The sequence below is a fragment of the Suillus plorans genome, assembly GCF_016647745.1.
Source record: "Suillus plorans strain S12 chromosome Unknown HD556scaffold_1, whole genome shotgun sequence".
NCBI lineage: Eukaryota > Fungi > Basidiomycota > Agaricomycetes > Boletales > Suillaceae > Suillus > Suillus plorans.
Genome location: NW_024537385.1, coordinates 1,203,423 through 1,229,159, shown reverse-complemented (window position 1 = coordinate 1,229,159; position 25,737 = coordinate 1,203,423). Strand labels below are relative to the sequence as shown.

At 48.0% G+C, this 25,737-nt stretch overlaps 11 protein-coding genes across 11 annotated transcripts; 4 read left to right on the top strand and 7 right to left on the bottom strand.

The window, feature by feature from the left end:
* Positions 1-928: 928 nt before the first annotated feature.
* Positions 929-3,450, top strand: HD556DRAFT_1223006 (major facilitator superfamily domain-containing protein; the record flags this gene model as incomplete). The annotated part of the gene is made up of 12 exons (XM_041296850.1): positions 929-1,383; positions 1,488-1,568; positions 1,620-1,931; positions 2,023-2,081; positions 2,130-2,426; positions 2,476-2,567; positions 2,624-2,650; positions 2,702-2,793; positions 2,847-2,917; positions 3,000-3,168; positions 3,224-3,249; positions 3,302-3,450. 12 exons carry the CDS (start codon positions 929-931, stop codon positions 3,448-3,450), a joined length of 1,830 nt encoding a protein of 609 aa, XP_041167806.1.
* A 224-nt stretch (positions 3,451-3,674) lies between these two features.
* Positions 3,675-5,328, bottom strand: HD556DRAFT_1223522 (chaperonin 10-like protein; the record flags this gene model as incomplete). The annotated part of the gene is given in 12 exon segments (XM_041296891.1): positions 3,675-3,795; positions 3,848-3,921; positions 3,961-3,968; positions 3,982-4,060; positions 4,112-4,510; positions 4,560-4,685; positions 4,724-4,833; positions 4,887-4,923; positions 4,976-5,029; positions 5,082-5,098; positions 5,161-5,199; positions 5,256-5,328. 12 exon segments carry the CDS (start codon positions 5,326-5,328, stop codon positions 3,675-3,677), a joined length of 1,137 nt encoding a protein of 378 aa, XP_041167805.1.
* A 750-nt stretch (positions 5,329-6,078) lies between these two features.
* Positions 6,079-8,112, top strand: HD556DRAFT_30025 (uncharacterized protein). Its single transcript, XM_041310190.1, has 15 exons — positions 6,079-6,150; positions 6,200-6,406; positions 6,470-6,502; positions 6,561-6,580; positions 6,633-6,647; positions 6,701-6,739; positions 6,801-6,829; positions 6,888-6,901; positions 6,954-6,989; positions 7,156-7,215; positions 7,265-7,280; positions 7,329-7,399; positions 7,461-7,701; positions 7,754-7,808; positions 7,864-8,112. Exons 2-15 carry the CDS (start codon positions 6,334-6,336, stop codon positions 8,065-8,067), a joined length of 906 nt encoding a protein of 301 aa, XP_041167804.1. The 5' UTR covers positions 6,079-6,150; positions 6,200-6,333; the 3' UTR covers positions 8,068-8,112.
* A 1,977-nt stretch (positions 8,113-10,089) lies between these two features.
* HD556DRAFT_1318201 (uncharacterized protein) lies at positions 10,090-11,934 on the bottom strand. Its single transcript, XM_041301224.1, has 12 exons — positions 11,796-11,934; positions 11,623-11,732; positions 11,562-11,572; positions 11,339-11,496; positions 11,189-11,286; positions 11,023-11,138; positions 10,935-10,966; positions 10,824-10,881; positions 10,713-10,771; positions 10,318-10,663; positions 10,185-10,258; positions 10,090-10,135 (listed from the first exon to the last, which is right to left on the bottom strand). Exons 1-11 carry the CDS (start codon positions 11,832-11,834, stop codon positions 10,212-10,214), a joined length of 1,074 nt encoding a protein of 357 aa, XP_041167803.1. The 5' UTR covers positions 11,835-11,934; the 3' UTR covers positions 10,090-10,135; positions 10,185-10,211.
* Positions 11,935-12,728: 794 nt separating this feature from the next.
* HD556DRAFT_29898 (glycoside hydrolase family 92 protein) lies at positions 12,729-16,236 on the top strand. The gene is made up of 22 exons (XM_041310185.1): positions 12,729-12,801; positions 12,861-12,935; positions 12,995-13,106; positions 13,168-13,214; positions 13,261-13,432; positions 13,482-13,646; positions 13,696-13,952; positions 14,001-14,031; positions 14,083-14,144; positions 14,197-14,296; positions 14,344-14,400; positions 14,451-14,484; positions 14,535-14,665; positions 14,715-14,782; positions 14,831-14,899; positions 14,953-15,039; positions 15,097-15,225; positions 15,283-15,291; positions 15,344-15,430; positions 15,479-15,632; positions 15,680-15,876; positions 15,937-16,236. Exons 1-22 carry the CDS (start codon positions 12,763-12,765, stop codon positions 16,111-16,113), a joined length of 2,259 nt encoding a protein of 752 aa, XP_041167802.1. The 5' UTR covers positions 12,729-12,762; the 3' UTR covers positions 16,114-16,236.
* Positions 16,237-16,263: 27 nt separating this feature from the next.
* On the bottom strand, positions 16,264-18,783 carry HD556DRAFT_29878 (CBS-domain-containing protein). The gene is made up of 6 exons (XM_041310184.1): positions 18,313-18,783; positions 18,128-18,262; positions 17,547-18,075; positions 17,405-17,499; positions 16,464-17,357; positions 16,264-16,411 (listed from the first exon to the last, which is right to left on the bottom strand). Exons 1-5 carry the CDS (start codon positions 18,697-18,699, stop codon positions 16,467-16,469), a joined length of 2,037 nt encoding a protein of 678 aa, XP_041167801.1. The 5' UTR covers positions 18,700-18,783; the 3' UTR covers positions 16,264-16,411; positions 16,464-16,466.
* Positions 18,784-19,417: 634 nt separating this feature from the next.
* Positions 19,418-20,181, bottom strand: HD556DRAFT_29755 (uncharacterized protein). Its single transcript, XM_041310177.1, has 2 exons — positions 19,693-20,181; positions 19,418-19,628 (listed from the first exon to the last, which is right to left on the bottom strand). The coding sequence occupies exons 1-2, from the start codon at positions 19,892-19,894 to the stop codon at positions 19,531-19,533; spliced, it is 300 nt and encodes a 99-aa protein (XP_041167800.1). The 5' UTR covers positions 19,895-20,181; the 3' UTR covers positions 19,418-19,530.
* On the bottom strand, positions 19,865-21,314 carry HD556DRAFT_1453294 (uncharacterized protein; the record flags this gene model as incomplete). Its single annotated transcript, XM_041308086.1, has 7 exons — positions 19,865-20,456; positions 20,507-20,665; positions 20,711-20,765; positions 20,819-20,866; positions 21,007-21,041; positions 21,106-21,208; positions 21,300-21,314. 7 exons carry the CDS (start codon positions 21,312-21,314, stop codon positions 20,143-20,145), a joined length of 729 nt encoding a protein of 242 aa, XP_041167799.1. The 3' UTR covers positions 19,865-20,142.
* A 176-nt stretch (positions 21,315-21,490) lies between these two features.
* Positions 21,491-23,690, bottom strand: HD556DRAFT_1318188 (P-loop containing nucleoside triphosphate hydrolase protein). The gene is made up of 6 exons (XM_041301223.1): positions 23,273-23,690; positions 23,018-23,217; positions 22,846-22,963; positions 22,491-22,792; positions 22,115-22,435; positions 21,491-22,061 (listed from the first exon to the last, which is right to left on the bottom strand). The coding sequence occupies exons 1-6, from the start codon at positions 23,544-23,546 to the stop codon at positions 21,606-21,608; spliced, it is 1,671 nt and encodes a 556-aa protein (XP_041167798.1). The 5' UTR covers positions 23,547-23,690; the 3' UTR covers positions 21,491-21,605.
* A 25-nt stretch (positions 23,691-23,715) lies between these two features.
* HD556DRAFT_1435846 (peptidyl-tRNA hydrolase PTH2-domain-containing protein) lies at positions 23,716-24,723 on the top strand (the record flags this gene model as incomplete). The annotated part of the gene is made up of 8 exons (XM_041305481.1): positions 23,716-23,728; positions 23,784-24,016; positions 24,069-24,121; positions 24,234-24,282; positions 24,333-24,358; positions 24,412-24,513; positions 24,574-24,626; positions 24,674-24,723. 8 exons carry the CDS (start codon positions 23,716-23,718, stop codon positions 24,721-24,723), a joined length of 579 nt encoding a protein of 192 aa, XP_041167797.1.
* Positions 24,724-24,918: 195 nt separating this feature from the next.
* Positions 24,919-25,505, bottom strand: HD556DRAFT_1435845 (uncharacterized protein; the record flags this gene model as incomplete). Its single annotated transcript, XM_041305480.1, has 3 exons — positions 24,919-24,965; positions 25,027-25,221; positions 25,271-25,505. 3 exons carry the CDS (start codon positions 25,503-25,505, stop codon positions 24,919-24,921), a joined length of 477 nt encoding a protein of 158 aa, XP_041167796.1.
* Between the last annotated feature and the right edge of the window lie 232 nt (positions 25,506-25,737).

The following is a 25,737-nucleotide window of genomic DNA, read 5'->3' as shown; positions in this document are numbered from 1 at the left end:
CGAGTTTCCATTCTTCACTAGAGTCAATTAAGTGGATCAGTCGGTGTTCCGCGTGCTCATTGTAGATCCGCCGACCTCAACTTCAAGTGAGCTGGCCTAAGCCAAAAACCAGCAAATTGGATATGGGTAAGACAACCAAATATGTCGTGACTCGCTAGTGTGAGGCAGACTTTTTTTCATCGAGGATGCTGGGAAGCGGTCGGTTAGAACTATCTATATGGTAAGTGAAAAATTTCCAAGTGTGATATAATATGCAGCCAAGTAACTCAGTATGAGAACCACGAGCAGGACTTCGTCAAACCAAGTAGTTTGCCTTTTTAGGATTCCCTTCTTTGACTTCAACGCTTACAACGCTGAAGACTCAATATCCGAGAACTCCAACTGGTAAGTTCTTGTATCTAAAATACTAAAATCGCTCTATGTGGTAGCATAATTGCTTACTGAAGGTGACCACTGCTTCTAGATGACGATGCATACGACCTTGTACGGTGGTCTGACCTCCAAATTGTACCCACAACCAGTACTCCTGCTCGGAACCACAGGCCCCAAACAGTTTGTTGATACGTTCTTAATAGGAATATCCTCTGCTAGTTATGGTTAACTTGCGCGTATCTTTTTCGGCCGGCAACATGTCAGAGTCTCAGCTGCACATATCACGGGTACGTACTAGTTGCCCACACATCAATCTACATCATATGGATAGATAGAGGCATGCAAGCAGGGAATTTCAAGGAAAACTGACTACTTGAATCGAGCTTCACGGCCCGATTGCGACTCCACATACATTCCAGAGGCTTCATACGCTCATATATCTCTCTCACACGTAGAATCTCAGCACCACTTGGCGGGGCTTGAATGTCCCTATGTCTACCTCAAAGCTACTATAAAATTGCTCTCTGTGAGTGGACGTCTTTCACCGAACATCCTCATGGATTCTCCGCAGTCGCAAGTCACTGACTCCCACCCAGAATTAATCACACTTCCTGATCGCTGTTGGTATCCGCCCAATAAACTGCCTGTTGCCCCATCATTTTTATCACATGATGCTCATCATGGGCATTCACTTGGCGCGAATATTGTAGTCGAGACTCGATTGTTGACAGAGTCTTCGAAAACCGGCGCAACTTTCGAAAAAACTATTACGCAATTGTCCCATCCTGGTCTGGACGATCACGAAAACGCTTTCTCTCCTGAGTCCTTGGCAAGAACCCCCTCGACGGCTACGTATGTAAACGTTTTCCCCACTGATGCGTGGAGTCGCAAAAATTCATTCGAAAAGGAGGTAGAGGTGTCGACACCTAGCCTTGAGTTCGAGCATGTGACTCAAAGATTATTGACTACCTACTTCATATATTTTGTCTGCGGATGGGGTGATGGAGGTCAGTCCACGGTTTAAGTTTGTAAACCACGCTCATCAAACTTCTTAGTCACCGCTACTGTTCTTCCCTGTATGTTTGTTTTCGGTTTGCTCCTGATGTCTTATTCAGCGTTGTTCTACCAGCATTCGAGAAAGACTTTGGTTTGAGCTATACGATGTGCTCCTTATTGTTTACAGGCAGTACGGTCGGGTAAGCTTCTCTCGCCAAAATATCTATAAAATACCGATAATTATCCCTTAGGTCTGTGATCGGCACCATCCTGCTTGAACGAATCGTCGACTTCCTTGGTCAATTTTACCCGACTTTGGATCAACACACCTATTTTCCCGCCGTTCCGTTTTTTGATCGCCTGTTCACCAGGAATGTGTCAGCAGCTCTCCCTTGCGGTGTCGGATATTCACCCGCAAAAGCACGATTTTCCTTGCTCGTCCTTGGAGGTCTCCTTCATCCTCTGTTCTTTGTTGTCATGGGTACCGCTCGTAATTATCCCGCGTTATTTCTGGCATATGCTATTGCCGCGTTTGCACGCTCTTTCTGGACCGGTGAGCACTTGTTTTGATCTTAATGTTTCACTTATGCGGGTTGTTTTAGCATCATCGTGAGCGTTGCGCTATGGTATCTTCCTGATGCTAAAAAGTTGCAGGAATTTTTACGTTGTGTCTACACCCAAGAAGCCCCTTGGGGTTTTACTGGGATGTTGGTGTAAGCAGTGATGTGTGTCTGTATGATAATGCTGCTCATGTCTTTCAGGTATTGGGTCATTTTCAGCGCCGCTTGTGTGCCAAACACTCATGGCAGAGGGAATTCCCTGGAAGCATTTTTATCTTGGCTCCTTAGTTATTTCTGCAGTTGCTTTAAGCTTGATCATCTTTTCTTTCCGTCCGACACGCAACGAGTTTCTGGCAGACTGCAAGGTCGCACTCGACGCTATGAAAATTACGCAGAGTGCCAACAGCCCTGGGACTGACACGACGATACAACCATCGCATGCAGAGAAAGTCCGAGATTCCTCTACCCGCCGTGTTGATACTCAGTCCCCACCCAATAGTGCGGTCACTGTTGCTGAACATAATCTGCAATACTAATATTCTCCTAGCTCTCTTCCTGGCTTTGTCGATGCCATACCAATGGGCCTTTTCGTTGTTCGCGTTTATTTACAGCGGTAGCGAAACCACTTTTCAAGGATTTGTGAGTTGTCCATTCGGACTTGAGCACTGAACAGAATCTTGAATGAGTTCTCGCAGATCGTTACCTATCTCCTTACCAATCGAGTGTGTTTCTGTTTATCTAGTTACTACTGTCCCATTTTGAACATGCACCAGGGTTCTAGTCCAAATACTGTCGGATACGTCAGTAGTGGCTTTTGGGGAGGTATGGCCGCTGGCAGAATTTTATGGGGATACTATTGCACAAGGTCGGTCGCAGGGCATCCTCATGGCCTTGTCTAATTTTTGATGTGTTCGGCAGCTTGACCTTTACCCAACGCAAACGCATTATTCATGCATGCACGTCCGTCACTCCATTTATGACTCTGAAAAGTTACTGATTGCTAACCTTCAGAGGTTCGTCGATGAGGGCCTGCTCCTCAGACTGACACCCTGACTTCATAACAATATCCAGGCGTTTCCTTCCTCATGACCATCCTTATTTGGTTTGTTGACTCGACAATCGAGAACGCCCTTTCATCCGCCGTGGTGGGTTTGATGTATGGGCCTATATTTCCCGGGACACTGGGCCTTTGTAACGATATCCTTCCGAGAGACGTGCACATGGTTTCAATGGCTATTCTGTGAGTGGCCTCGTCACAGCATTCCAGACATAACTGACCGGGACTTCTATATCAGCACTGCTGTTGCTAGCGCAGGAAGTGGTACGTTATTCGACTTGTGTTATACTCTTTCAGGCTAACCGAAGTGTTTAAGCCGTGCTCCCCTTCATCACCGGTATAATCTCAAACAAGGACGGCATGAGAGTCTTCTGCTATGTAACAGTCTCTCAAAATGTGGCCATGTTCGTCCTTTGGCTCTTCTTCCCCTCGTCTCTGCCTGTGCGCGTTTCAAGTTCTGTGTGAACCTAGAGAAGCCATCAAAGAATGTTATAGACACCTCGATTCGGACATCAAATTTTTGGCCATAGAGTAGTGTATATTTACATAGAGTGTTTGTTCCTGTGGAAGCCATTCGTGTCAACGTCATGTACCAACCCCCCTTGGATCCACTTTCAATGCGATCACAAGAACAGAACAACATCAAAAAATCCGCCTCGGTGTAGCGTCCATGATAGACGCTGTGATTTTCAAACCTCATTGATGTCGACGTCAGGACCGGAGATCATGACCTTGATAACCCCTTTTCCATCGGGACTCTTGCCGTTGCGAGTGATTTCAAATGCCTCACATGCCTGCCTGAATGAGAAACTATTGTGACTGTTAACACGACATTGGATAGCAGTTACGATAGTGGACATACCGGTGCGATACCAGGGACTTGACGTCGACCTTGCCTGATGCAACAAGGGCAATGGCGAGAGAGTAGTCGCCAGGCTTTGTTAGAGATAGATCAAGTAATCCCACGGAGAAAACAGCGAGTGCTTGCTCCGTAACGTAAGGAACCCTTGAGAACGAGCTCCTTGCAAAGGACAGCAAACATGTCAATGGTGATATCGCGATTACCTATGCCGACCTAATCATAACCAATCAGATAGATCTTTCACTACAGTGGATTTCAAATTACTTGAACGAAGGTACCACCACTCTTGGCGATCCGGATACCTGTCTGGATAGCGACCTCTACGCCAGAAGCATCCAAAACCAAGTCAATCGCCCGAGATCCATTCTCAGCAATGCCAAGCTTCTCCTTCATTGTCTGGGCATTGCGTATTGAGAACTCGACCCCCGACTCGCCCTTATCGATAGAAGGAGGTAGGAAGGTATCAGTTGCAGCGTATGTTTTAGCAAACTCGAGGCGGTCAGGAATGACATCCACAGCAATAACGCGGGAAGCACCCAGAGCTTTCGCGACGGCCATACATAGAAGTCCAACTGGTCCACAACCAAAGACGGCAACGGACTGGTTTGACCGCAAAGCACCGAGTTTCGAGACAGCATGGACTGCCACGGAAAGAGGTTCCATCTAGAATAGGGTCAACAGTAAATAAAATACATTGTGGTCAATCGCTCACCAGTGCTCCATCCTCAAGACTGGGACTTGGTGGAAGTGGGTAAGCGAGATCAGACGGGAGGCGGTAATAACGAGTGAGAGTGCCGTCTGTGGGGGGAGTAGCAGCACATATGATATCGGGGCAGATCTTCTCGGGCGTCAAAAACTAAAATTGGGGTGGACAACCATGCTCGCCTGGTAGCGACCTTCCTTGCAAGCTTCACACTTGCGGCATGTTGCGGCAGGTTCCATAGCCACTCGGTCACCCACCTTGACATTGGTCACGCCGGGACCAACTAAAGAACGAGGGTTGCGACAAATGATCATTCTAAATAAACTATAGACCTACCTTTCGACACCACGCCTGCTGACTCATGACCCAGCACCTGATAGCTAACGATGAGGCTTGGTCATGAATTTCGACAAAAAGTAACTGACCATAGGCTTCTCTACGATAAAATTGCCAACACTTCCATGGACGAGAAAGTGCACCTGCAGGCGATGATTTGTTGTCCTGGTACAGAAAAAATTGACAGGGGCATACGTCGGTGCCGCAAATTCCTTCATCGCCACGAATGAGCTTTGGGAGAATAACGAGGGACAAAGAGGTTTTGTGAACGCACCAGTCTTCTTCACTTCCACGAGGATCTCATTGGCGCCAACTTCACAAGATAGAACGATCAAGTAAGCGAGCGTGAACTGGCCAAAGATAGTAGACTAACTCTCTGGAACTGGCTTTTGATCTCAGTATCCAGGATGCCCTTGAGCACGAATGATGGGTTGTCAGACATGATGGACAGAACAGCCTGTGGAGATTGGGGGGCAGGCTGAAGAAGATAACTGGTTCGCAGGCCTACTACCTGTGCCTAGATCTGCGAAAAGTCCGATAACAAATCACTGAGGATGAACGGGCCGTCACTGAAGCTTTGAAGTTCGAGTCGGAACAAACCTGTACGAAGTTGAAGAGCGCAAGAAGGGTCAAGCACGAGTTAACTATCGATGAACAACTCTGAGATAACTTTGTGGTTTATCCAGTTCCAGCAGCACAACAACAGCCTGTGGCTGCCGTGCCAGTAAGGTAGAATTAACATTTTGCATCTGATATTTTTGCAGTTCGCCGAGAATAAGTGAGATGTTTGAGGTGGGGCTCAGCGGGGCCGACCCGTGCGGAGTTTAAACTATATATGTAACGCCGCTACGGTACTGATGTACTGACGCCCGACACCATCACCGTATGGTTCTAGTGCTGACATCCCTCGAAATGTATCTGGCTGTGCATCTATAATCACCATGTGCATGATTGATTTGATGCTGTGTTTTACATTGGTTTTCATCAGAGCCACACCGCGCTGACTATACTTGTGACAGTATAGTCCGATGGCTGCGGCAAAGCACAACAAACTTGACTCGGAAGGTGCTGAGGAGCACAAGAATTAGTAGGTATGGAGAGGTATAATCTGAGGGGTCGTTAGCAGCCCGGGTGGGACAGGTGACTTATCCGTTCGCTCTATTTGAATCTCCCCTACTTTTCGCTTGTGACTTTTCTACTTTCATGCCAACAGAATGTGACCGTGTCGAGTGACCTTGGACTCCTGTTATGCTCCCCGGCCCGGGTGAGCAAAGTAGAGATGAAGCTGAGCGCTGGCGCTGATCGGCGTTCAGGCATTCAAAGCAGGGATATACACCATTCCTATAGTTAACTTCTTGTTTTGGCAGTGATGCGCTGCCTGGTGAGATTCATATTTAGCACAGACTAAGACCGCCCATCACTGGGTGCACATTCATCCTCTAACAGCATGACCCTAGTATCAAATGATTCCGCCTGGTGGCCGTTCATGCTTTCGACCCAAATGACCAGTTATGTTGTTGGTTCGTAGAGAACCAGTTGGACGAAGCATGACCATGTGATAATCTAACCCTGCGGTTTTGCAGCTGCCTTCTCTTTTGGGCTGATGTATGATTGGGGTAAGCAAGATAGTATTCAAGTATCACGGTATACTGGTATACTTATGGTGTGTTCCAGCATTGACGTTCGGACGAGAGGTAGGTCGGTATCATTACCGAAGCAACCATCTCGCTGATCGCATATTTATAGGTCGAACTGGTCTGGGTGAGCAGAGCTCGCTTCAGAAAACACATGGAAATACAATTAACGCGCGGCAGAGGCAACGTTGGTCATTCATGACTGTTCTGTATCTCGGTGTACGTATTTCGTGTTGTTGAAGTGTGGTCAAGACGTTGTACCGACTCGACAATATTCTAGGTCCGTTGTGCTGGTATATCACATGCTATGTATGTTTGGATGGCTAAGCAATCGGTGTTGTGTTAATCAGCTGACTCTCATACTCAGCATTAATATCCAGTGTATGTCTATGCACATACACTGCATATATTTCCTCTGATCGACAGCATGCAGTATCTCTTCCAAGAACTTCAGTGACAGATTCAGTGAGTATTCTGCACCGCTGCTTGCCATCCATATCCAATTAATTGTACTCCCCTGCAGGGGTGAGTGAGTTACCGAGCTTCTTGGTTCAACATAATACTGTCATAGTTGTGAGTTTGTCTAAAGTCTGTGATCATCTGAGGCTGTTAACCAACATCACTTGATTTTCTAGGCCGTACGATGTTCGACGCACTATGTTGGCTGAATGTTGCGGTGACTGCAATGTTGGGTGGTGAGCTACGCAGCTGCATTATTTTGACTGAACTGACGCATAGTGCAAGTCATCATGATCGCTCGGTTACATGCGTTGCATCAGCAATCCAAAAAAGTACTGATATCTCTCAGCATCATTTTCCTGGCTGTCAACATTACTGATGGAGTGATCACCGCAATGGTTACGAGTCGTGTTTCGTCGGGTAAGCTTTCATTTTGGCGAAATGGTGGACTAGAATGTGTAAAGCTCATTTGCAAACACAGAAGTGTTCATCCTCTTTGGCATCGCTCAGTGCGCTTCTGACTTTCAAGAAGGCTCGGATAATCTACTTCTGGCTTTGATGACTTGGATTCTCCCCGCTGTATGGGAGGTCCTTGCATTATGTCTCGCAATCCGGATTGCTTTCAAACGCCTCCGTGAGCTGCAGCGACCGTTGACAGGATGGCTTGATGTCAGAGACTGTTTCGCGGTGTTAACAAAAACTCACGTAATTTACTTTGCGAGGTGAGGATGCGAATATGATCCTCCTTTCTCCGCTGAAGTTCTGCACCTTCAGTTTTGTTGTTGTTTCTGGCTTTATCCTCCCTTATGCGCTTCTAACGGCCATAGCGGTATGTGAATGTGACTCTGCCTTTTGCATGCGAACGTCGTTGATCATTACTACAGGACACAGTTGTCACGGAACATCAGATTTATTTTGGTTTGGCTCAAACTTTCATAGTCACAGTGATGTGCGTGCTGGGACCACGCCTGATCCTTGGCGTTCGAGAATATCACGCGAAGCTTGTGGCTGACTCCGAAAGGGGTCCTGGCATGACTTCAATTGCCTTTGAAGAGCGTGTGCATGTGTCGACCGGCATCAGTGTGTAGCATGGAAAACGTTTGCTGGGTTTGCCACGTGCCGAGTTCTCTCGGGCTGTATTGTGTTAGGGGTATAGTTCATGATACGTGAGTTCTCCCGCATGAATTACTGATTTAAACGGTCTCTGAATCTATCTCTTCGCAGTGCTCCACTCTTCACAATTCGGAAATCCAAACTGCTCCACTTGTGCTATTTGCGTGCTGCCAGTATTGAAAGAGCTGTTTCATTCTGTGATCTTGTGTTCGCTGCCTCATTTTTGCCTGCCGCGGACGTGACACGGCTGTTGCACTACTAGCTTCACTGAAAATTGATGTTTGCACTTCTGACTAGTTTCCGATTGAGACTTAAGGCGACTAAAGGCCACGTCTGATGCGGCCTTGGTAAGGTTTACATGACACCGATACGGTGAAGCTTGATGGGGAACGATATGTGTGGATAGGGCGGACGATATGGGCAAGACTTGACGCGGAAATAATGGTGGTATGCGTGTCACAGCATCTACATAGCTAACGTTCACTGAACTACCGTTAGTGCGATCAGAGACAAGCACAGAAGGCAGCGTACTGCAAGGTGTTATATTATATCCACTTGAGACGAACTCGACATCGCTAATCACCGATGATCAACTGCAACTGGTGACTTTCACGGTTTTGGCGGTACAAATGTATTTCTCCACAACATTACGTATCTTTTCTTATCAGCGACGAAACAACCTTTGAGCTATTGTGTCGATGTCGAGCAACCCTTGCCCTCCATTTTTTCCAGGTCTCTCATCCTGACCTCTCACTTTTGGTAGACGATAGGTTATGCTTCAGGTTATGCTCCAGATCTGTCGTAACGTAACGCTCGGACTGCCGGCTCCGCCATGCAGAACAAACCACCATTCTGAGGCGCGCAGGTGAGTAATGTCTGGTTGCACGGTGACAAGCTCATACTCACTTCCATTCCACAAACATAGCTTGTGCAACAATCTGCACTTGTTGTGCAAGGTGTTTGGCTACATGCACTGACAGTCATCGATGCTATCAAAGCAACAACAACGGGGAGGAAGGAGAAACGCATGTTCTGTGCGAGGTGATATGGATTCTTCTGAGGGGGATCTCAAATGATGTCTTCAAGGATGGGGCAACACTATAGGACGACGGCCAGCTTTTATACATCTTGCGTATACTAATGGGCATAATTCTGATCGATTTGGCAGAATCGTTATTACTGTCGGATGGCAAAAATATGGGCAGAATTTACAGGAACGTATTCAATTGATTACGACCATTGTATCATGACCCGACCGGCCGGCAGGCATCGACGATACTCTTCTTCTACAAAACGCTCGCTCGGATGCCCGGTCTCTCATCCCGGTCTCTCCCTCATCGCTTCATCATTTGAACCAGCAGTGACCCTGCGCAGCGACGAAGTTGAGAAGTTGATGATCATTCTCGTCGATAATTCCGATATATTCAGTCGATATCTCGTGTCATTTTTCTCTCACACATTCATTGCACCCTTATATGTATACTTGTTGATGGTCACAACCATCTGCAAGTGCACTGGGCTAGTATACCAAAGCTCCTGGCCCTAATCTACACAATTACTGTCTGAAATACTGAAACACAGGCGCACGACAGTCTTGACTAGGTTTCACTATCACAGCGCCCTTTAAAAGTTTTAGTCTTCATCCGACAATCATGACGATATCAACTTGGTCCATGGCATACCCCGACTCTGACCCTGTACTACCTCGGAGACAAGAAACAGCGTTGACGAAACTAGTGAATATAAACCAACGCTCTTCCAAGTCCTCTTCCTCGTCAACTGCCCCTTGTACCCCAACCAACATCCGCTCAGTGAAGATACTCACTCTCGAGCTCCCTGGGCTACTTACCCTTTGATGGAAAGTACCGCGCATGAACAATATCAACAAGTGTAGGCGTCTAATAAATTCAACAATCAATTTCACATCTTGTATAACATATAACACATAACATATGTAACAACAACATTGTCAGCGGAGAGTATTACAGATTAGTAGGGTATCATGACCTTGCTTTCATAAACATGGCACACAGCATGACTGGACTGGTCCATGTGTGAGCAGAAATAGATAGGAAGTGTTCGCACACGCAACAAATGACAAGACCGAAAAAAATGGCGATCAGCCGTCTGTATCGGTCGACGACCCAGTCTCGTCTCCTTCGACGTCTGGCACCATTGGTTGATGAGTAAGTAGAGACAATGATGTATGTAACATTGAAACTTACCGACAAGATAGTCTTGTTCAATTCTCACAGCAGGCGCTGGTGGCGGGGGCGGTGGCGGGGGAAGTAATGGTCTTGGGGGACTCGGGCGCTTCTGCTGGGCAGCCAACGCACCCCTGCCTGTCCCTGTCTTACTACCCTTGGGACGCCCACGTTTCGGCGGACCTGTACCTGCAACGCTCCTCGCTGATATTGCGGACGACGTTGACGCAATGGGCGTGCCAACAGATGATTGAGAACCTGGGGTAGAAGAGCGGTCACGTTCACGTTCAAGGAAAGAAGCAGTAGACGAGGAACGAAGTTTCGACGGGACTTTGGATTGGGAAGACGATGAAGGGACTTGAAGAGTCTGGGTAAAGTCGGGTAAGAAGGGATAAAATGATAAAAAGGACTCGCACGTTGCTTGGAATCGTGCCGTTGCTGTCAGGGTCTGCTTTAAGGCGAGACACCGGTGACCCTGTCAGAGTTTAGATCACGAGAAGACGATGCAAAGAACAAGTCTGTTTTACCTGCTGTTTTAAGTTTCTTCGTGGGCTTTTTCGTTGGTGATGTCTGAGGTGATATGGGCTAGAATAACAGCAATTCAGATCGGGGCCAAACAGGAGTTGCGTCGTCCCTACTCGTTTTCGCTTCAGATGGAAGTCCGTGTCATCTACAACAAGTTTATCAAAACACTCCCTGATCGGCAAAAAAGTAGAAGTATGTTACCTGCTCGCTTTCCTTTGCTCTTTGCCTTGCCCTTACCGTTCGAGTTATCATCTGAAACATTGCCATTTTCTGAACCTGGGTATGGAGACGCTGACCGGCCAGGTTCGATGGGAATTCTGAAGACATTTTGAGTACGTTTGACCGGTGACATTGGCGTGTAGCTCACTTTGCTTTAAGATTTGTTCCGCGAGGAGCCGCACGCCTGCTTCCGGTCCCTGTCCCCATACAAGCGCTGAGGTGTGGGGCAAATCTATTAGAAGAGATCTAGAGTGGCGACTTAGTTTAACATATAAAGTTCATTGAGCCCTGTGCTTACTTGACGCTTGCAGACCATGCATTCAAAAAAAATGTTGCCGTCGGATTTACTTCCGTTCGGAGTGTTGGTTCCAGTACTTGAAGCCGTCTTTCCTCCGACATCGCCGTGAAGGATAGACTGCGATTGCGGTGTTATAGTCTGGGCCCCATTTGGATGAACTAGATTTATGGAGGAAGGATAATATGTCAGGAATAGTAAATGACGGACGAAAGTGCCAACATACCCAAGCCACACCTGCCAACAGGTCAGTGGGTTTTCACACTGGTAGTGCACTGATGACGCACCGTGTGTGACATATGCGACAAACTGCTCTACTGCGCAGAAGCTGGTGGTGCGCCTGCAGTGCCGCATCCATTGCTAGGTCATCCAGCATGGCTGAGAAGATCTTGGATGTCTGGTGCACAGTGAATTCCCGGTTAGCGCTAACGGACTACTATCAAGCCGTCGGACAACTTACAATAGCTGATATAGCATCTTCGCGTTCTGTCTTTGACATGACTGATACGTGTCAGAGACTACTACGCCTTCGAGACGTACTGTAATAAGCCGCAGGGTTGTTCACCGTTAAGTACTTAGCAGACTTCGATGTTGTGGAAACCCCGTTATCTCCGTGCCACTAGAGTCGCTGGCCTTAAATGGCAAAAGTCCAACTTACACCCTCTCATTGTTCAATCAAACTGACTTTGTCGGACTAATACTTCAACTCTCAAGTTCGGAGCAACCTTTTCGCCCTGTGATCTTCCACTGCATTTTCTGATGGTTTATTTCTTTTCCTTCGCATCTCCACTGTGCGAGCGACAATTTCGCGCGCAGCTCGCAAGTTTTTTTTTTCATTTGCGATTGACTCCATGCTTTCGTTCACGCCGGACTTTTAAGTGTCTGCTCAGATGCGCAAGAGACAGTCCTCGCAGTATGCTTAATGGATGCGTTATCCTTGCTAGAACTCGGGTTCTATTTGCAGCTTAATTGTTATACATGGAGTACGTACATCATCGTTCTCATAAATCACCCAACTTGGGATTACAAGGTTTCTTCGTTACCAGCGAAATATGATACTAGATGTGGGAATATCTCTTGTTATAATGCCGGTTGATTTTAATAAGAGTGCTCTCACTTGTGCCGAATCTTCATCAATATGGCCCGTTGGCTAGTGCTGCTCTCTGTACTTTTTCTGCTCTCTGGTTCAAGTGCCCATTCACACACGCGATTAGCCACCCATTCGCGTCCGAAATTAACTGTTCGCTCCCAGACAGACGAAGCGTCATCTTCGCCAGGAAACACTACTATCACAGACTCGGACCCTGCAAGCCTCGTCAATGTTTTCATCGGCACAACCAATGGAGGACATGTTTTCCCCGGTTTGCTCCTACAGCGCATATTTGACATCTGTTGATTTTTGCGTAGGTGCCACTCTTCCGCATGGAATGGTGAAAGTTGGACTCGATACTGATTCCCCAGGAAATGTAAGGTTATCCAATTTTTATCATTCTTCATGAGGCCTTAAGTTTCGGCCATTGTACAGCAAGCGGGTTATGATGCCAATCCAATTTTCAACGCTATCGGCTTTTCGCAGCTGCATGATTCAGGGACTGGTGGTGTGCGCATCTTGGGTGCTGCAAAATATTATACATACTTACAAGCTAATATTTCCTGAAGGACACATCACTATCCAACTTTAAGCTCTGGCCTCTGGCTGAATGCAACTCATTCGCGTCCTGCAACACATCCTTGTTTTTCAGAAAGACGTTACGGAAAGTCCTTCCTGATGGTAACCAACTACACCCACGTCGTGGTTGTATGCTAAATATATGACATCCTACTTATTAAAGGTTCTCCCGACGATGCTGGTTCACCTGGTTACTTCGCCACGAATCTTGTATGTGCGAAATTACTACACCATGCCGCCGACTTAGCCTTCGCAGTCTACTGGAGTGCAGGTGGAGTTGACTGCTTCACGTCGTGCTGCACTTCACCGTTATACATTCCCGTCGTCCTCACGCGAACCCCGTATTGTTGTGGACATCACCAACGACGGCATGAACAGCGCTACAGAACCTGTTGTTAATATCAACACCACTACTGGACGCGTCACAGGTAACGTCTCTTGATGTTCCCTGATATCCCACCTCATTTTCATTCCTAGGAGGAGCCAGGTTTGCTTCATCGTTCGGTCCTGGAAGATACAACGCCTACACTTGTGTAGATTTCAAAGGTGACGGTTATGACTTCGAGGCTCCCACTGAATACGGGGTCTGGCTGGGCAATACTCCTGTGCGGAATAGCACGCAGGTCATTCAATTATACTCTGGTATTTACTTGACCCTTCCTCTTGGTATCTCAAAACGCATGGGTTGTAGGCTTCTTGTCCGAAATTGGTGCTTTGCTGACTTTTCCGCCCTCTCCGAATTCTATCCATACGACCATCCTTGCACGCGTCGGTGTTTCATTCATTTCCTCAGATCAGGCCTGCGACAACGCCGAGTCAGAGATCCCGAACTTCGATTTCGATGAAACCGTCACAACAGCACGAGAAACATGGAATGAACTCCTATCCCGAATCCAAGTCGATACTCAGGGCGTGGACAAAGAAATCACTGAACTATTCTACTCATCAGTGAGTACTTGGAATGCCACAATATGCCCGAGCTGCATGGGCCTTTAGCTTTACAGGACGCACATTTCTCCCGCTGATTGTAAGCCATGTTCCATTTTGCGAGCACAGGATCGTTGACTTTGATTGGTAGACACTGGCGAAAACCCTAACTGGAGTTCCACCGAGCCTTACTATGATTCCTTTTACTGCAATGTTGGTATCTTTTGGTGGTATTGGTAGCATATTATTAACGCCTCGAGTGCAGTGGGATACTTACCGTACCCTGTATCCTCTAATGTCGCTTCATGACCCCGAGGTGTTCGCCCGCATCGTTCGTGGAATGATCAACATTCAACAGCATGAAGGTAGACAACTGTACTGTGAAGTAATGCATACAACTCATTCATAATAGGTTGGTTGCCTGAGTGCCGCGGCGCCACTCTTCAGCAGTGGATCCAAGGTGGAAGCAGTAAGTTCTCAAACCAGTTTGCATGGTTCGTCTCTAAAATATGGCCACAGACGGTGACCCTATTCTCGGAGAATTCCTTGTCAAGTCAGCGAGCGTAAAACCCAGTGTTGTATGGTCACTGACTGCTGTCGTAGATTTCATGAACATGCTAGTGCTCTGAATGTCTCAGCTAATGATCTGTACACTGCCCTTCTTGCTGATGCGGAAGAACAACCGCCCAACTGGAATCTCCAAGGAAGGCAGACGACTGTCTGGAAACAATACAGTTAGCAAATCAATATTCATCATGTGCCTTATCATGATCGTCATTCCAGACTTCATCCCTTCCGACGTTTATGACTCGGGAGGTACCGCCACCAAGCAAGTCTCCCGCACATTAGAGGTAGAAGCGTGTTCAATCTGCGATTTCATTATTGCTTACTTTGATTAGTATTCATTCGGTGACTTTTCCATCTCGCAAGTTGCAAAGATTCTCAACAAAACGGATGATGTAGCCAAGGTTTGCCATTCTCCATGTGTGTGAAACCAGAACGTTAGTTTTTGCGATTGTAGTACCAAGCTCGAGCGGGAAACTTCATCAATGTCTGGAATGAGAAGGTTACACTTCCCGGGAATTCCTCGATCAAGGGCATGATGCAGGCAAGTCACTCTCGCCCGTAACATTGTCAACGCAGTATAAGACTCACTGATTTCTAGCCTCGCTTCGCAGATGGGCAGTGGAATTACACTGACCCTCGTCATTGCAGCGTAAATGATCCTCTAGACTCAACCTGTTACCTCGATGTTACAAACCACGATGGCTTTTATGAGTCATCTCCAATGGTGGTATGTATCTTTACTAGACTCCGTAGTTATTTTCATCTAACAGTTTCTTGCTCTCAGTATTCTCAAGTGCGTATCACGAATATATCTCTTACCAAGTCCATTGACAAACTATCCCTAGTATATTCCTCAAGACACAGCCAAGTTGATTTTGTTGCAGGGAGGCAACGAGTCGTTCATAAACCGACTTAACTTGATCTTCGACCAGGTAAATACCCCAACTGCAAATGACGCTCGGAGATTGAATTAGATCCAGAACTACTTCGATGTTACAGATGAACCATCTCAGCAAATTCCTTTCATGTACCACTACGCCAATCGGCCTGGCCTCAGTACCCAACGTTCCCGGATGATAATTGCTGAGTCTTACAACACCTCGGTCAGCGGTCTTCCGGGTAACGATGATTCTGGCAAGTCTTGAAAAAGCTTCAGTAGACGTTGTCTAATGCTTTCTCAGGTGCCATGGCCAGCTTTGCCGTTTTCTACCTCTTGGGCATGTACCCGCTTCCCGCAACACGCCAATTCCTTCTCGCTTCACCCTATTTCCCGAAGGTCACATTTCATAACCCGCTTTTCAATACCACGACAACGATCATTGCCAATAATTTCACGGGCAATCCTCAGGATGGCATTGGCGGAACTGTCTTCGTCAAGGTCAGTTACAGTTCAATCGCGTATCTTTAACCTTCTCTTAATGAAAGCGAACTGCTGCAGAGCGTGACTGTCGATGGCCAATCATGGCATTCAAATTGTTACCTAGACTGGGATGTCTTCGTCAAAGGCTCCACCGTCGAGCTTGAGCTCACAAGCGATATCAATACCACTTGTGGAGAAGGATCTGATGCTCTGCCTCCTTCCCTTTCGACTGGTGGATACAGTGGATCGATCTAAAAATAAAATTGAGACCAGTTAGATAGCTTACGTTCATATCCTGGTTCATTGCAATTTCCTTGTGAGATATCTGAACAACTGTGACTGTACTTTCAACTCGTTGTATGTCCGTGTATATAGTCTGTAGCGAGGTGAAATGAGTTATTTCAGCAAACAGAAGGACAAGCAGGCATATTGAGACGCAAGTGACTTCATTCGCAAAATTCGTGATAAATTCATAAACAAGTCGTATACGCAAAAGAGTGAATGACAGGTTTAACGACAAATTCTGTCCCTGTATACATAATTCACGAACAGTCTAATGAGTTCCTTAGGGTAAAAAAGGCATCGATGAACACGGTAGACCTAACTCTTCAATCATGTGCCAATCTTGAGATGGTGAACACCGCAATGATGACGACAGCAAGTGCACCAATACTGGCAGGGAGTAACAAATCCTTCGGGATGCCCATCACCAGCTCCTCCTGCGGTGGTGTGTATGCCTTTGCAGGGGGAGTTACAACAGGTTCGGGGATTGCCACAGCCTCTGCCTTCTCGACTTCCCTCTCTTCCTCCTTCGCAGCTGCATTCACCTCCGCAGCCTTTGCCTCGCTCTTCTCTGCGCCAGCTCCGATCCAGTGCTTCCCGCCCTGAATGAATAGCACAACTCGATCCGAGCCCGCCGACCGCGCGATCTTCACTGCATCCGCGATATCCGTGTCGCTCGTGATGAGCACTGTGTCCTCGTCCGCATCCGTGTACGATAACGTGAAATCTTCAGGGTCGGGCCGCTCAGTGGGTGAGCCTGCGAACTCGGTGAAGAACGGGTCCGTCGCAAGCTTGCCTTGCACGATCTCGCGCAGCATCTCAACACTGTCATGTCGCGCCTGGAACCGGTGGGTGCGCCCACTTGGCGTGCGGAATTTGAAGACGTACGTTCCATCGTCTATTGGCACGCTGGAAGTCGCGCCTGTGATGGCTGGAATCGTACCCTTGCGCTTTCGCGAATAGCCCTCGAGAACAGACTCGTGCTCCTCATCGACCACGGAGGCGGAGTCGTTCGGGTGCACTTCGGAGTGTGGGGACTGCTGAAGGCGAGCGATGTTATGCGTAGAGAGAGAAGGGCCGTCGGTGGGGACATGCGAACCAGAGATGACGGACTCAGTATCGTCGTGGCCACCAATAGAGTCGAAGAAACGGCCCCACATTGGTCCACCTTCGGCTTCCACAGATTCACCAGAATTCTCTGTGCTCATGGCATTCATCTGAGATTGAATTAGCACAGATAAACCTACGAATAGATTTTACCTACCTGCTCCAGGGTGGCGTATGTGAGCTTCAGAACATCAACAATGGCGACTAACCGTCCGTCGCTCTCGACAACAGGCAAGTTCAGATAGTGACCGTCTGGCAGCACGTTCAGCACAGGCAACACCAAACACCAGAACACCTACTATGCATCTTCTTGAGTGCGTCGTGTACGCTCGTGGTAGGAGGAGCGGTGTCAGGATGAGGAGTCATTACACGGATAACACTACATATGCCTGCATCCAAACCCGCAGCGATGACCCGCAGAACAATGTCCTTGCTTGTGAAGATACCGGCGATCTTGGTATAGGAATCACCGACACCTGGCGTATTTTCCATGACACAAACAGCAGTGACACGACGCTCCTTCATCAGCTTGGCCACCTCACGGACAGTTGTTTTTGGAGTGACAGTTGCAGGTTGCGTCCGCGAGTCCATGACAGTCGTGAGATCTGGCAATGCGGTTTTCTCGCGGAGGGCGTCGACATAAGCAAGCATGGCAGCAGCCTGTGGGTTTGAAGCCATTCCTGGGCCAAGTTCGGATTGCACGCCCGCAAGAGCAGTGTAGAGTTTCTCGGATGCAGAGGAGGAACGCTCGACCTTGTTCAGTGCTTCATGAAAGACCTTGGTAATATCAAGCAATCCAACGACATTGCCTTCTTCATTGCAAACAGGCTAGCATTTGCATTAATACCATTCGTGTTCGGAGAATCAGGTAAAATCATACCAGGTGACGGAAATGACGTTGAACCATAAGCTGGAGAGCCTCGGTCGCGCTGGTGGTATCCCGGGTGACCATTGGGTTCCGGGTCATGATCTGACTGACCGGCGTGGTATGAGGGTCGAGACCATCAGCAGTAACCTGTGAACTGTCAGGGCTGACTGTCAAGTGGAGAACGGTGAACGACATGCTCTGTATGCCAGATCCTTAGCGGTAAAAATACCGCTCAGTCCCTCTTCATCGTCTACAACAAGGACGCAATCTGTCCGTTTCGCTGCGCATAGCTGACTGGCCTCTGCAACAGTAATATTATCGGGAACGGTGAGTGCAGGGCTGGGCTTCAGTGCAGCAACCGTGCCTTTCGCAATAGCAGGTTTTGTAGCACGTTTTCCGCGGCCACCTGCATGATGCGTTGTAGAGATAGTACGTTTTCGGGCAAGCTCTGATTCTATTTTCTTCCGGATGGCCTGTGAAGGAGGGTTAGCGACTGAAACAGTACGGACGGACGTGCGGCGATGGGATATAGTGTTTGAAACAGAGTGGGCGCGCCCTTGGTAAAGAGGTGATAAGGAGCTCATCGAAGGAGTGTGTACACGTGTACGAAGAAGTGTACCGACGGGTACCGTAAACAAAACCACGCGTCCGGAAGCCGAAAAGCGGAAAGAATGCTCACCTCGTCGCGTTTGGACTGCTTTCTTCGCGTGTCAGCGACAGACGGTGAGACACCAGATAAATTGGACATTGATGCTGATGAAGGGTATTTGGGTGCTGGTGGGACTGGAGAAGGAGAATCGTGACGGGGAGCTCTGTTAGCGGACGGTGAGTGAGATGACGGGACAGGAATGCGAGACATGAATTGTATTGAGAAACAATTGAACGCCGTTGACAACAGTCGCCGTCACTGCAGATTTAATCTCTTGCCGTTGTCGTCGACGTTGCTCGCGCTGCCTGTGTTTGATCCTTCTCAATCTTCTGGCAAGAAAGCAATATTCGGACTTTGCTCATGTTTGGTTACAGTGGCAGTGCAGTTATATCATAGGCCCGCCCCTTGGATGGCGGTGCTACATATGAATATTGGTGAGATCACTGGATAGTGACTCCATTTTCTCATCTACCACTGGTGGCACTAGTCCCTTGTCAACGTTTAGACATGCGGCAGTTTTGCAAAGTCAAACGAGGTCCCTGACATAGCTCCAGTACCAGGGTCACCGTGCCCAGCTTCAATACACTTTCGAACGTAAGGGTAAAGATGTGCCGTTCAGGATTGCCACAAGTTTCATGACAGTCATCGTCGCCATAGCTCATAGTCATGTCAAAACGATTCAGCTTGGGGCAGCATGTGTGGTCGTAATACTAATGATGCACAGCCTGAGAACCCGGGATTCTCTTCGATTACCGACGCAGTCAAGTCAGAACCTCTTCTGCAACACCTTGGGTCCCTTTCCCTGCTGTCTGAGCGTGTATAAGTAGTACACTGCACCAATGACGAAAATTGCAGCGAAGTTTGCTAGTAAAAGCGTATCAGTTACATGTTGAGAACATCACTGCAAAGGCCCAGGAGCATGACCTACCGAGAACGAACCCGAACATTCCCTGAAACAACTCCAGCACCAGAGTAGTGATGCTCTGTCCCAGCTTCAGTATACTCTCAATCATGCTTTGAACAAGCGCGAAGGCAGCTTGGAACACAGCTAGCACAGAATACAACAACGACAGCCCAATAGCAGCCAAAGACAGCCCAAAGTTCGTCAACGCAGCAATAATCGTCGCCATAAGTAGCGCGTGATGGACAAGTTAGAATTAGATTGATTCTCGCCCTGGACCCCTTTTTATTCAGTGGAGTAGTGGTCATCAGCGTCATTGCCAAGAGCTCAGAAGCCTTGCTAATAATAATCTATCATTATACGTTAGTGCAAAAAAGACGATAGAGAGCCATTGCATATGTGTAGTAAATGGGAAATGCCTCGACGACCTTCCACATGTCCATTCCCAAAAACTCATCCACGTTCACGTCCCCATCACTAATCCCTCCTGGCAGCAGCAGGCTCAATGACGGCACTGCCGCCCCACTTGGCAACCAGCTCCCTCGCGCGCATCCACACTTGACCCACCACTGGTGGAAGCGAAGGGTGATTCGAGAGATCCGTGATACGTTTGTCCGTAAGCGTAACTGCATCGCGCGTGAATTGCGAGTGGAAGTAACGTTGATGGAGGAAGTTGGCAAAGACCAGTGGCATCATGAGCGAGTTGCGGAACAAAAGCGCGCCAAAGACAACACGCGCAAAGATGACGAGCTCGGTAATGGCCACGATGCGCATGGCAGTGTCATAGTTGGCTGGATGACGTGTCACTCGCGAAGTTGACTGAATAAACTTGGAATCTTACCTTTGACCCAAAGGTGGAGCTTCTTCGCCAGGGGATGAGGTTGAGGTGGGCCTCCAGCAGCGAGCGGTGGACCAGGAGGCAAGAATTGAGGCATCAAGGTCGTACGAGTGAACGTCAGCGCATGGAAAAGGGAAAACACGAAGTAAGGTAACAATGCGACTGCGTTACATCAGTACCTGTGCTGACTCCAACGATAAAACCTACAGGTGACCGGCCTGGAAGTCCACCAGAAGATAGCCAACAAAAAGTATTGCACGTTCTGTGTCCACCGGTTATTCTCAAGAGGTCAAAAGGAGACATCAGATAACCTACCTCATCCGCGAGGGCCCGTCTGACATACGCCATGCTCGGCTGGGGAGTCTACAAACATGTCTCAGAAAAACACGCTTTACATGTGTTACGTCATAAACTCACACCAAGCGCCTTCCTGGACACGCAGCATCCACATCAACACGCGATCATCACGTTGGTTGGCACGCGGAAAGCACTCACTGGCAAACAATGAAATAGGACATTAGGGCGCCAAGGAAGCTAGCTGTAAGAATCACAGAGGGGTTGGTAAGAATAAGCCTTTGAGAATTGAGGAATGAGCTGCGCACCCTTGTACCACCAGGACGAGACGCTCTTGAACATGATCCATGCTAAAAGATAACGAAACCCTGAGAGAAGGAGCAAGAAGTGTCCACCCGCCCAGAGATAGTGCTATTGAGTTTGTATGTGAGTTAAACGACGGAAGCGGAGTGCGACAAGCCGACGTCGTCAGAACAGTTTTTCGTCAAATGAGAAGACTGACCTGCGTAGTTGCCATTATACTTGAGGTAGATCACTGAGTGAGTGAAAGGAGTGGTTGAAGAAGAAATTTTGAGCTGGCAGCAGATGAGTGTGGTTGGAGATGTCAGGCTTACGCCTGGTGTTCAATTTAGGGCAGGCGCAAACATGCTTCTTTACGCAATGTAGGCGCTTATGGTGCTTCCGGTTTCCGGTCCAGTACTTCAAGTTAGCATCCCGATGGCTAGAATATCACGCCGATGGGCCAACAAACAAATAAACAGGAGTAGTAGACATATAGTAGCGTGACGGTCAAGAACCCTCTCAAAAATCACCCGCTCCACTGTTGTCCAGACGCTTTTGCTCTCTTCCGTTCCTTTCCTTTCCGATACATCTCCTTTTCGACTGCTTTCTTGCCTAAAGTCTCCACCCGCCATTCTTTCCCCTTTCTCCGCGCCTTGTTTCGCTGGGACTCCGCCTCTTCCATAACCTCATCTGCGCTTTCTGCACCACCACCCAATGGCATGTCCTCCCACTCCTCATCATCCGCATCCACCTCATTTCTCTGCCGCTTTTTACCAGTAGTAGTAGGTTTCCCCCCACCAATATTGACATTCACGCGTGGTGGAACAGCGAACCCGAACGCTTTCCCCACTTTTGCAAGGTCCAGTGCATTAATGTCAAATATCTTCTTCAGTGAATACGATGCATATGCTTGCAGATACGACCGGAAACCGTCCCTTGCCGATTGGTGCAAAAAGTAGTTGTTTTGCAGAAGTTTCTCCAGCTATATACAAACATGATCAATTCATTCATATCGCAATGCCTATGAGCACCCACCTGACTCTGTACGTTCGCAACCCGGTCCGCGGGGAACGTAAATTCATTCAGCGGAACCTTTGCTTCCTTGAGGTACCGCAGGAAACCAAGTTCACTCTCTAGCAGGAACATCAAGCTCTTCCCAACCTTGCCAGCACGCGCAGTTCGGCCCACACGGTGAATGTAGTCCCGCGGGTCGTCTGGGGGATCAAATTGGACGATCCAGTCTACCCGTGGAATATCGAGGCCGCGGGCTGCGACGTCCGTGCATAGTAAAATTCCAGACTCAGCATTTATGAACTCGAAGAATGTGTTTGTCCGTTTTTGTTGTTTTTGCTTGCCCTGTGATGTACTGCGTCAGCTTATGACAGGAAAATATAGATGGCTTAGAGTATACATGTAAATCGAGCACAGGCACATCAATGTAATTTAGCAGCTCGCCGTGATATTTGACGGAATTGCAACTCGAGAAGAACACAATGACTTTCTTCTTCAGGTTCTTTTTGAGGAAAGTAAAGAGAAGGAGGAAGCGGCGGTCAGAGGGACAAACAACATATCCTTGTGAAAGTGTTGAGACAGTGCTTGTTGCCTCTTCTTTGTCTACATCGACGTGCAGAGGCCCGGGTCGAAGAGATATTCGTGCGAGGTCTTGGACTTTTGTGGTCTGAGTGGCCGAGAAGAGCATGGACTGTCGGTCGTCTATACTGCAATTCAGTTCCTTGCCAAAGGGGTAGGGTGTTAAATGACCAAACCATTTGGAAGAATCTTTATTATCTTCTTCATTTCCTCTTCGAAACCGATCTCCAATATTCGATCCGCCTCATCTATCACCAAGGCTTTAAGATTTCGGAAAACGAACCCTTTTGTATTCTACAGAAACAAAGTCAATACATCAGTGGTGTCTGCGAGTTTTTGAAGACGTACCTCGAGGTGATCCAACAGCCGACCAGGGGTTGCAACAATCAAATTAACACCTTTCTCCAACTTCTCCGCCTCGGCCCTCCTATTTGCACCGCCGATAACAATACCAAAGGTCTGCGAATGATGTGCCATGAGATCTTTTGCAACCCCGAAAATTTGCAGCGCCAGTTCTCGTGTGGGAGAAACGATGATAATTCCAGTACCTATCATACATAATTATTCGGCTTCCTGATAGGATAAAGTGAAAGCAGGGCGCACCATTTCTAGGTTTGAACTTCATCCGATGCAGGAGCTCAACCGCAGGTATGAGGAATGCGAGTGTCTTTCCTGATCCTGTACGAGCAGCACCTAGAACATCTTTTCCTGCAAGGAGTGGGGGTATAGCTTTGGCTTGTACGGGAGTCATTGTGGTAAAGCCCATATCTGCGAGGGCTTTGTTTGTTGGCTCTGAGAGCTCAAGTGATGAGAACGGTTCGCGGCCAGAGACATCTTGCTGAGGGTCCGCAGATGGTGCGGTAGAGTCCCCTGCCATATCTGTAATTCACTGATGTCAATGAGTAGACGTTCAAAAGTTTGAGTGTGATAGTTTTGTTGGATATAAAAACGGGAAGAGACCTAAAACCTAAGCGAGATATGTGTAGTCGATCAAAGATTTCAAAAAAGCTATTCTCGGCAAACTCCGACATCTCTCTGTGATATCAATGTCTCCGTCAGGTAAGTAATTGGACATAAGACATTAGAAACTTATACTGTAACCGCATCATTATAGCACTATCACATGTGGTGGTCGCAGGAGCTGCCCTAGGGTTGGGCTACTATCTTGGGTCACGAATAGGCACCCAAAACTCCGCACCTGCCGCTCAACCTATACCACCGTCGGAGCTAGAGGATAAGGAACCACCCAAGGTCGAACCGGAGGTAGATAGTGAAGAAGAGAATGATGCGCTTGCAGACGGAGATCTTAGTGCGGTTAAAGCAGGCTTTATGCAACCTTGCAAATTGGTATGAGCTGGCATCCAATTGAGACTTCACTTGCTGACTTCAACCTCTGCAGGTCTTAGTCGTGCGAACGGATCTCAAAATGACCACTGGGAAAATAGCTGCACAGTAAGTACCACACGTTTGTCCTCGGATAAATTAAGAAAGACTGTTTAGGTGTGGGTGAGTGCTTATGATCTGACGGGGGACAGACTATATTGGATGGCGCGACGACTTTCAGACACGCAACACTAGCATGCTACAAGGCATTATCGAGGACAAATACTGCGGTATGCTTCAAATGATTATTCTTTCAACCTGGTCATTGAGTTATCTATAGCTCGTACAACATTGGGAGAAGACTGGGTATGTGTTGGAAAAACTCACTTGCCTTTCACTTGTTGAACACTGTAACCCAGTCAAGCTAAAATTGCTCTCAAGTGTTCGTCGGAGGATGAGCTCCTTGAACTCGAAGCAGTTTCCAAGAGTCTCAATCTCTGCGCTCGATCAATACTGGACGCGTAAGTATTGCTTTCAAATATACATCACCATGCGTGTTCGCTGACCCTTTTTTTATACAGTGGTCGTACACAGATCGCGGCAGGTTCCCGCACTGTTCTTGGTATTGGTCCTGGTAGGATAAGTTGCTGGTCATGGTAATCATACTGAGATTCTTTACAGCGCCCATAGATCTCATCAATCAGGTGACAGGCCACCTGAAGCTCTTGTAGTTCCGGCGGGCTTCTTATTTACAAGCTGTACAAGACGCCCATGCAAATTGTACGCCTGTATCGCCCAGTCAACCAGGTGTCCGTTTCAATGTGAGGATAGTATAGTGCGATATAGTACAAATGAGTAGTCCGTGTGCATGCTGTCTATGCTTCGTAAGTCTAGGTTGTGGAGATTTCCTTCCCACTTTTCACCGCTCACAGTACGTCACCGCTCGTTCCCGTCCCGCCATTTCCTGCATTATCTATAAAGGCACAAACCGTGTCAGATCTCAATGCCGCCGACCAAGATGCAGTGGACCTTACTTGAGCCAATGTTGATGAGACCGTCGGGGACACCGTTGACTGATCCACCTGGTGCTAATCCACCATTTCCGGTGGACACGTTCCCTGTGGGGGCGCCCTTCATGCTCTTGAACTTTGATGTTCTAAATTTTTTTGACCCAACCCTTTGGATGGCTGCTGAACCTGAACTTCCTATCCCTCCTGCTCCGGCGTTGTCTAGATAGTGGGTCAGATGGCGGGATACTATGGTGAGCGCCTCCCTTACTTGATCCGATGTTTACGACACTGCCACCACCTAGTAAACACCCCAACCCCAACGACAAGCTTAAGGGGTCTGTGCAGTTTTTGCTTGCACCGTTGATCGACCCGCCAGGTGCTAGTCCGCCTGTACCTGTCATGACGTTACCGATTGCATTGCGCGACGTGACTCTGCGAGGTGGTAGGGCTCTGACGTTGGCAGCAAGAGCGGTGAGAGCGATAATGGTAATGTAGAAATGCATGATGGTTAGGGGAAGCGGGTAGAATGTACGACGATGAACGGAAAAAGGTGGTGGAGGTTGGCGGTCAAGAGGGGATTGGCGAGATGGAATGTATACGGGCGGGTATTTATGCGTCTGGACGGGTGGTTGACCCAAACAAACAAGTGTATAACAGACGCGACTAGGTCACGTGATTTGATTTTCTGCTAAAAAGTGTCACAGCCACCCGCTCATCTGTCAAGAAAAGGGAAAC